The sequence below is a fragment of the Rhinopithecus bieti genome, unplaced genomic scaffold, assembly GCF_001698545.2.
Source record: "Rhinopithecus bieti isolate Rb0 unplaced genomic scaffold, ASM169854v2 scaffold_7045, whole genome shotgun sequence".
Lineage (NCBI taxonomy): Eukaryota > Metazoa > Chordata > Mammalia > Primates > Cercopithecidae > Rhinopithecus > Rhinopithecus bieti.
In genome coordinates, this window is record NW_016805305.1 from 38,115 (window position 1) to 48,271 (window position 10,157).

Here is a 10,157-nt window from a genome sequence, read left to right on the forward strand (position 1 = left end):
TTTGAATTTCCAGCTTTTCTGCACTGCTTTTTCCCCATCTTTGTGGTTTTATCTGCCTTTGGTCTTTGATGATGGTGACGTACTGATGGGGTTTTGGTGTGGGTGTCCTTTCTGTTTGTTAGTTTTCCTTCTAACAGTCAGGACCCTCAGCTGCAGGTCTGTTGGAGTTTGCTTGAGGTCCAATCTAGACCCTGTTTGCCTGGGTATCAGCAAAGGAGGCTGCAGGAGATAGAATATTGCTGAACAACAAGTGTTGCTGTCTGATTCTTGCTCTGGAAGCTTCGTCTCAGGGGTGAACCCTGCTATATGAGGTGTGAGGTGTCGGTCTGCACCTAGTGGGGGATGTCTCCCAGTTAAGCTACTCAGGGGTCAGGGACCCACTTGAGCAGGCAGTCTGTCCGTTCTGAAATCTCAACCTCCATACTGGGAGAACCACTGTTCTCTTCAAAGCTGTCAGACAGGGTCATTTACATATGCAGAGGTTTCTGCTGCTTTTTGTTTAGCTATGTCCTGTCCCCAGAGGTGGAGTCTACAGAGGCAGGCAGGCCTCCTTGAGCTGTGGTGGGCTCCAACCAATTCGAGCTTCCCGGTGGCTTTGTTTACCTACTTAAGCCTCAGCAATGTCAGGCGCCCCTCCCCCAGCCTCGCTGCCACCTTGCAGTTAGATCTCAGACTGCTGTCCTAGCAATGAGGGAGGCTCTGTGGGCATGGGACCCTCCCGGCCAGGTATGGCATATAATCTCCTGGTGTGCCGTTTGCTAAGACCCTTGGTCAAGCGCAGTATTAGGGTGGGAGTTACCCGATTTTCCAGGTGTTGTGTGTCTTAATTTCCTTTGGCTAGGAAAAGGAATTCCCTTTCCCCTTGTGCTTCCCAGGTGAGGCGATGCCTCGCCCTGCTTCAGTTCTCGCTGGTCGGGCTGCACCTGCGGACCAGCACTGACTCTCCAACATGCCCCAGTGAGATGAACCCGGTACCGCAGTTGAAAATGCAGAAATCACCCGTCTTCTGTGTCACTCACGCTGGTAGCTAGAGGCTGGAACTGTTCCTATTCAGCCATCTTGGGCGCCCCCCTGCATTTTCTAATTTTTAATTATAAACAGGTATTTCTATTTAATAAAACTTGCAAACTAGTGAATCAATATATTGAGATCCTTTGCTTCACTACTTTCACTCTGGAGAGTTTATCCAAAAAAAATTGTTTTGCGTAAGTTAGACAAAAACATATGCTTGAAGTAATTCGTATCGTTGCTAATGTTCTAGTTTCATTTAGGAACAAACAATGATCAGATAGGGAACTAGTGGGATACAATATCATATATGAGTTTAGATTATTATGTGAACACAAAAATTATGTTATCAGAACGTGTAGCAGTGTGAAAAAACATCTGTGAGGACCAGGATTTCCAGAAGGTAATTGTTTAGGCCAAGGATCGTGAAATTTTTCTGTGAGAAGTCAGATAGTACAGTAAATATTTTAGTGTTATTGAGCCATATGGTCTCATTACTACAACTCAATTCTACCTTGAAGAGCACAAACAGCCTTAAATGAATCAATGAAGACGTGTGACTAGATTTGGCCTAGGGGCCACAGTGTGTAGACCCTCATCAAAGCACATGGATTGGGTCATGAGAGTAAAGGCAATTGAGGTAGTAGGCAGTGCATTTACTTTAAACGTTTCTTTAATGTTTTTTAAGGGTGTATTTAAATGAAATTATGTAATATTTATCTGCTTTACACATAGTTGGTGATTTCCAAAGATTTCCTTTTTTTTTTTTTTCTTGAGACAGAGTCTTACTCTGTTGCCCAGGCTGGAATCCAGTGGCATGTTCTCAGCTCACTGCAGACTCTGCTTCCTAGGTTCCAGTGAGTCTCCTGCGTCACCCTGCCGGTTAGCTGGGACTACAGGCATGCGCCATCACGCCTGATTAATTTTTGTCTTTTCAGTAGAGATGGGGTTTCACCATGTTGGCCAGGCTGGTCTCGAACTCCTGACCTCAAGTGATCTGCCCGCTTCAGCCTCCCAAAGTGGTAGGATTGCAGAAATGAAATATAGTTAAGAATATTTTGCAGATGCCCCCAGTTTTGATTGACTTGATCATTTTCATGGGCCTTTAGTGCACTGGTTTTATTGCAGTTGTGTTCTGTTCTTTCCCAGGAGAAGAAAATGTAATAGCAGTTCCTTTGGGGAGTCGAAGTGTGAGAATTACAGTGAAAGGACCTGCCCACCTCTGTAAGTAGAATTTAATCTTAACATGTTTTAATATCCTGAAAATTTAGTTAGCCAAAAAACAAAAACAAGACAAAACAAAACAAAAAAAACCGGCAAACCAAGCCTACAAGCAAAAGAAACTTTCTCTAAGTTAATGGGTAATGTTACCAAACTTGTGTCCACCTGCTTGGCATAGCAAAGCTAAACACTGACATTAGGATTTGCAGCCAGAGACAGTGAGGTATTTATTGCAGAACACCAAGCAAGGAGAATCCAACAGCTCATGCTTAAGACCTGAACTCCCTGATGTCTTACATGTAAGGATTTTTAAAGACAGGGAGATAGACATTACAGGCAAAGTCACAAATTAATACATGGAGGCTATGACCTGAAAGGGTGGAATATCTTGAAGTGGGGGCTTACAGACCATAGGTAGATTCAAATATTTGCTGATTTGCAATTGGTTAAGAAAGGGAAGTTTTGCCTAAGACTTGGAGTTAGCAGAAAAGAATGTTCGATCTGGCCCTTGGGTGTGATCTCCTCCAGGTGCCTCAGGAAGAAATGTAGGACAAAGAAAGGCAGTCAGTGTTCAGCCTCAGTTCCCTCTTAACAGAGGTCTGTGTGCCAGTGGATCCATTTGGTGGGGATCTAGATTTCCTGAAAAACTACTCAGGGACATATGTTAAAATGTTATCATTAGTTTCTATAGGGAACCATACATCCTGTGACTCCAACTTTTTTTGGCTATTGTTGTAATCCACCATTACTTTCTTGCTTGTGAAGTTGCTCATTTACTTCTCAAGGCTAGCTAGGTGCCTGGAATTTCTCTTGAAGAAATTCAAGATTTTCCTTTATTTCCATTCTTGGGGGTGGTAGTACCCTGTTGAATACCCCCAACTATTCTGTAGTGGGCAAAATAGTCTATATAACCAGGGAAGTTATCTGTATTGTACCCTGAATTTTTCTATTCTCATACCCCAATGGGAAATTTACTTGTTTAAGATTAATCCCCTCATGGGAAAATAAAAACCACATTATATGTCAGATAAACTATTTTGTATAGGATGGTTGGGTGCGGTGGCTCATGCCTGTAATACCAGCTCTTTGGGAGGCTGTGGTAGGAGGATCACTTGAGTCAGGAGTTTGAGACAAGCCTGGACAGCACAGGAAGACCCCATCTCTACAAAAAATTAAAAAAAAAAAAAATAGCTAGGCATAGTGGTGCATGCCTGTAGTCCAAACTACTCAAGAGACTGAGGTAGTCCAAGGAGTAGCCTGGCTACTACAGGCGTGTAGTCTAAGCTACTCCTGAGCCTAGGAGTTCAAGGTTGCAGTGAGCTCTGATTGCACCACTGCAATCTGCCACTCCAGCCTGAGTGACACAGCAAGACCATGTCTCTAAAATAATAATAATATATGGAGAGTAAAGTAAGATTTGGGAATGTTCTGGAGATTTCAGCAAAGTGGTACAAAAAAATAAAACAAAACAAAATTTAAAATACAAAACCTTATCAGTGAATATGGCTGATCAGAACAAGCCTTGCTGCTAGCACTTCACAGCTTCCCGTCTAGGGGTTCCTGAAGGCCGACACTGGTTTCCCAGAATACTGTGAGTTTGAAGTAATAAATAGATGATGGTGATGGCTTCACTCTGTGAATACACTGAAACCATTAAATTATGCAGTTTAAAAGGGCAAAGTTTATGGCATGCAAATTATATGTAGAAAAGATGTTAAAAAACAAAAAAACGCAGTGAATGCTCTTGATAGTCTCATGATATTAAAGGCCATTCCCCAAAATTCAGCTCCAAATAGAGTTTTATAAATTGTAAAAACAGAATAAGGAAACAGTAAACAGAATAAGTAAAGGTGAACACTTTGAGACAAAAATTCGTTTATGTGTGTATGTTCTGGCATATTCAACATAACTTTATATTCAAGACTGGCACTCTTCCAAGAACAGGGCTCAAAAATGTTCCCATTTCTTCAAGAGTGACAAGTCTGTTGCTTGGACTATTTCCCTCTCTGAACAATCTCAAAACTGGCAGTAGAAGTATTTCTGAAAGTTATCCTTCTTTGCTGATGAATAGAACTGGCTTCATTTACTAAGCACTTAGTTAACATTTCAGAATATGTAAATATAGAAGTGGTTTTATTTTCTGGATTTATGGAACTTTTTTCTGAATTTTTATTTGTAAAAGAGATAATTTCTGAAATGAAGCTTATTTTGCAGTAATAAGTCATTCTTTTAACATCCACATTAACTATAACTATCCAAAAGACTGCATTACTAAGAACCGAAAATAGCCAGCAACATTAATGTCAGTCCCTTTGCTGTGGAGTGAATTTTAATTACAGAATATCCATCTTATATACTGCCTAGAGGTGTTTGTTTAGATCCTGAATTTCCAGTCCTGTCCCAAGCCTTGCCACAGCATTATGGGGAGCACACAGCCCCAAATTTTCCAGGGGTGCATCCCTTAAAAAATGGAAGCAATAAGCAGATCCCTGCAAAACAGATTTTATTGCAGCAAAACTTCAGCGTTAAATGTGTTTGACTAGCAATAAACTTAAGAAGTCAAGAGATCATAAACCAAAAACCTCCAATTCAATTGGAAGAATATTTCCCCTTTAAGCCCTATCTGATGACCATATATAGAGATGTATAAATAAACATGGGTACTGTACCTAATGACCAATCAGAGGAAATTGACATGAATGAAATTAGCATATACAAATACAGCTCTACTGTACGATGTATTTATAACTATGTTAGCCATGCTAAACACTCATTCCACATTTACCTAACAGTACTTTCATGGCCTTTAGAATTTAGGGAGACCTCTTGGGGATGGTTACCATTACCCTGCCTTTTTTGAAAGAAGCCTGAACTAATACTTCTCAATGCAAACCCTTCAACTAGAAGCAGTTGGAAGCATCTGTCATTTTTCTAGGCATAATTTCTTTTACAAATAGCTAGTAATGGATTAAAATATTTAAAGGCATCACTAGAGACCTGAGTTGTGAAGATTTGGGGATAAAAGAAAGTCATGATTTCTAATTTTACTCTTTTGAGACTACCTATCTTGTCTTCCCCAACACTTCCCTCCCTCCCCTCAATATTAAGTCTGGAGAGGAGAAAGAAGTTGGGCTGTGGGCAGCAGGAAAGAAGGCTCACATTCTCTTCCCTTAATACTGGTGGGGATGTTTATAGGCTTCCTGGGGTCTCCCACACACTAACCACCTTGCTGCAGAAACCACAGAGGGTCAGTGAAACCTCTGAGAACTGAAGGGCTTCCACATGCAGCTCTCACTAGCCACGAATCACACTTTGTCACAACATGGGGCTGCAGTAAATATGGGGAAATGGTGGAAATTAATAAAAACTTAAAGGTATCCATAAGTCATCATCTGAATTATTGATTGAAACACCACAAACTCCTTTATTTATCATTTATTTTTAAGAGGCACCAGCACAGAGGAGAAGCAAGTTTGCCACCAATAAAAATGACAACTTATAAAGAATTCATTGGCCTCCACCTTGCTGTGGATTTGGCACAACGGCTTTGTTAATCAAGATTATCAAAATTGTTTGTGTCCATAAACTCTGCCTTCACCGAATCACTTCACCAGTCTTTCTTCACTCACCCTTGATTCTGCTTACCCATTTACACAATCGAGGTCAAAATAGCTGCTTTCTGCCTCCTAGAAAGGCAACCAGTGTTTGTGCTTTAGAGAACTGGAAGCCTTTTGAAATACTCAAATTAAAAATATTTTACAATAAGCGTACCATTTAGTGGAGAAGCAGAGTGGTTTGGGTGGAACATTGTTTTGCTACTTGTGTTTTATATCCGTGTCACTGAGACTCTTAGACACTGTTAAAATAGTGGCTAGATTCTGTATTAAAACAAAATATTAAAACCAAGTTAACAAAAATGCTGGCCTTTGGTTTAGGGAATAGATATCATAGCAACTGGTTGTCCCTTCCTCCCAGATCACTTTCCCAGATTTTTACACCACCTGCCCCAACTCTGCATCCGGATCTGCAACTTGGAACGCTGTGGTCCAGAAGGTTAGCACAATGGTAAAACAATTACTACCCCAACACAGCCGTGGAATCCACTGCACGCTACTTGAATTTAATCAAGTCATTTCAGGCTAAATCAATGTCTAGAAACTTGTATTTTGCATGCCTTCTGTGAGGATGCGTTATGTCCAACTTCATTTTGCGTCTTGATATTGCCTTAATGCTCATCGTTTTTTTTTTTTTTTCTCATTGACTTTAGAGACATCCATTGTAGGGCCCACTTACTATCTCCAGTTCCTCCTTTCATTTTTACTGACAACTCACTTTATAACACTCAGTTTTATATCTTCATTGGAACTAGGAAATGAATTTAATCTCACACTTTCCAAAAATCTATTGTGGTCATGGAGATCAGGGCCAAAGTGGTTGGGGTTTTGTGTGCCTGAAAGTAGCCAGCATTATTCTTCGACCGCTAATGACTCCTCCAGATCATGTAGCTCATGTCCAGCCTTTGAATTTTCCCAGAAAAGTTCCCAGCCTGCCTGTCAGGGATAATCTGGGATGTCTCCTAATGCCTGTTATGCAGTCTGTCCAGGGCACTTGAATTCCTGCAGCTGCTCCAGTGACAGAGAAAAATCCAGCAAATGAAAACAACCAAAACCCAGCAGCCCATGGATGGAAGCTCCCTAATGCCAGACTATTTTGTCATATTTTATCAGCTTTCCATTTTTGACACTCAGTGGAATTTTGGTTCCTTTGTGTTCTTTGTTTGAAATTGTTAAAGACTGGTATGATATCATTGAATCAAGTGTGGGTTTTAAAATAGAGTTGGACCTGGGAGATTGACTGCTCTGACTCCTCATTTTAGATATGAGGCAATGAAAACCCAAGGCAGAAAGCTAGAGAAAAATACAGGGCCAGAAATGCAGGTGCCCCAGAATCTAGCTGTATATACATTTTTTATTGCCTCTCTCAACATGAAACCAGATCTACTAAGTATGGTGACACTTAGAAAATAAAAGAAAGAAAAGAAAGAGGGAAGAAAGACAAATTTAAAAGAAAATAAAAGAAAAGAAAGAGGGAGGAGAGACAAATTTAAATAAAGTAGAAATGCTTTTTTGTTTAAACTATGATAAGCAAACATTTTTTTCTGTAGGAAATCTTAAAAGCACTTTTGTTCATGTGAAAGCAAATTTGAAAAAAGGTTTTATGCACAAGGGACGTCTTTGTGGCAATGGAATGGTTATGTATTTTGATTGTGATGGTGGGTGATAAAATGATATTGAACTATATGCACATATTGTACCAGTGTCAATTTCCTGGTTTTGATATTCGACTATACTTTTGTAGCATGTAAACATTAGACAAAAGGGAAGGAAGATTACAAAGGACCTCTCTATACTATTTTTGCAACTTCCTCTTAATCTAGAATTATTTCAAAATGAAAAGTTTTGTTTGATAAAAAGTAAATTTGAAATTTGCTGTGATTTTGTCTAAAAGAGTAGGCATAAGATCTTTTGACAAGTAATAAAATGAGTGAACATAGCTTTACTTTGAGTATTAGCTACATCATGAAAACATATAAAGAAAGAAAAGTTTTCTCTTTCCCCTTATGCTAGAAATGGCTCTAAAGAATTGAGTAGAACTATTAGGGCCTGCCACCCTTGTTAGCTCCTTTTTTATGGACAATTAAAAATCTGATATATCTATTTCACCAATATCAATTAATGTTTGTAAACTGAGTGGCTATTTTGACATTGTTTTGATATCATATACTGACATTGTACTTGCTACAGTGTCTTTTGTAATAAAATGCCTTTAAGATTGTTTCTTATTTGAATCATATATTTTAATTGTAGTTATTGAATCAAAAACACTTCAAGGAAGCAAAGGAGAACACAGCTTTAACAGCCCTGGCGTCTTTGTTGTAGAAAACACAACAGTGGAATTTCAGAGGGGCTCCGAGAGGCAAACCTTTAAGATTCCAGGACCTCTGATGGCTGATTTCATCTTCAAGGTAGGACGATCCTCTTCATAAAATTCATGTACCTGAATCCCAGAACATCTTGATTTTTAAAACAGTAAGTTTGTTTAGCAGGAGGTCATCAATGATTGTTTTTTTATACAGAGCATGTGTCATCAATATTTCCAACTTGGCAGTTCATTCTTAAAAATTGTTCAGCACTCTTAAATTTCTGCTCTTAACCCTGACAGTTAAAAACAAACTTCACTTTTATGGGGGCATGATTGATTCTCTATTTATAATCTCTGTTTGCTTTGTTGGTTTGTTTGTTGATTTAAGAAACAGGGTCTCTCTGTGTTGCTCAGGCTGGTGCAGTGGCTATTCACAGCTGCAATCATAGCCTTGAACTCCCGGGCCCAAGTGATGCTTCTGCCTCAACCTCCCGAGCAGCTGTGTTCAGTTTTGGATAGAGTTTGGTGAAAACAGCCGATGGTTAAATACACCATATCCCAAACCAGTATTGTGCCGCTGCATGTCTTCGCCTTGCAAAGGAGAGCAGAGACAACAGGGGCTCATTCCTTACCCTTCTTTAAGATAGTTATCCTGAAGGGATCTTTATTTCAACCTTCAACCCCTTAGAATATGCAGTCTTGCAGTGGGCTCTGATTGAAGACCAGGATTTGCTTCCCCAGATGTTCTATGACAGACACTTGTCACAAGTGTCTGTATCTTCAGAAGAACTCTTCTTCTCTGGAACCGTGAGCCTATGTCCCCTTTCTGGATACTGCTGGGGCATCTTCCCTCATTCAGAGGACATGAAGTGTAGTGGCCACTATATTTCCAAGGTGACACAGTTTGAAACTCTTCTGATAAATTTGAAAATGCCAGGAAATGAAAAAGATAGTTCAGTGTGTGGTTTTGTCCTATCCTGTTTCAGAAACTCATTCCAAAATGTAAATGGAAGCTAGAAAATAGCCCCAATTACCAGTTATATTTTTCTATATGAAAAAAACCCATTAACTTTAAAAAGCTGTCTATGTTCTACATATTAATTTGTCACGGAATGTTTCACTGAGACATCAGTTGTGTCAGCAGAGGAACATGCACGGAGGTAGATGAGAGTTGCTAACCCATCCCAATCCCTGAGATACAAATTCAGCTTGCGATGGGACCGGCCAAGTATTGGCCTGCACACTGTATTGTTTTGTTTCTGAAACTTTGGATTTTGAATAATCAACACTTAAAAATCGAGAGATTTTTACATCAAAAGATCAGGTTTTTTTTTTTTTTTTTCCTCCCCCCCCTGCTTCTCTGTAAAAATGGGAAGAGCTGACAACTAGCTTGCATTTTACAATAGCAATAATTGACTGTAACTGGGGAACAGCTGCCTTCCAGTCTCAGGTCTGCCGTGGTCCACACCACTGCGTATTGTGTCCCTAACACTAAAGGCGTAAGTGGTTGGTTGCCATTCATCCTGATCTGGCATTTATATCATCTGCCTAGCCTCCACAGACATTTATGTTTCTGACTTCTGTGTCATATCCTTAAAGCATTGACCCAATATTCTTCTTAGACAGTCATACTGTGAAAGGTATTGGGGAAGCCATAATTACCTTTTTTTAAAAGTCTCTCTCTGGTCTATTGTTATGGCATAAATTCTGTGTTTTCCTTGCCCTCCTTAGGGCCTTCCTGTCTGATTCTCAAGTAGAAAATATACAACACACACATACACACACACACACACACACACACACACACACACACACACAGAGTTTTTGTTCTCTCTGTTTTTTATTTTTTATTTTTATTATTTTTTTTTTATTATACTTTAAGTTCTAGGGTACATGTGCATAACGTGCAGGTTTGTTACATATGTATATTTGTGCCATGTTGGTGTGCTGCACCCATCAACTCGTCAGCACCCATCAATTCATCATTTATATCATGTATAACTCCC

General features: G+C 39.7%; 1 protein-coding gene across 1 annotated transcript in view; it reads left to right on the forward strand.

Moving 5' to 3' along the window:
- ADAMTSL3 (ADAMTS like 3) overlaps positions 1 to 10,157 on the forward strand; it is a 224,014-nt gene that overhangs the window by 34,495 nt on the left and 179,362 nt on the right. The window contains exons 3-4 of the mRNA XM_017872132.1: positions 2,158 to 2,232; positions 8,097 to 8,254. Of these exons, the coding sequence (XP_017727621.1) occupies positions 2,158 to 2,232; positions 8,097 to 8,254 (233 nt within the window). The remainder of the gene's footprint in view (positions 1 to 2,157; positions 2,233 to 8,096; positions 8,255 to 10,157) is intronic.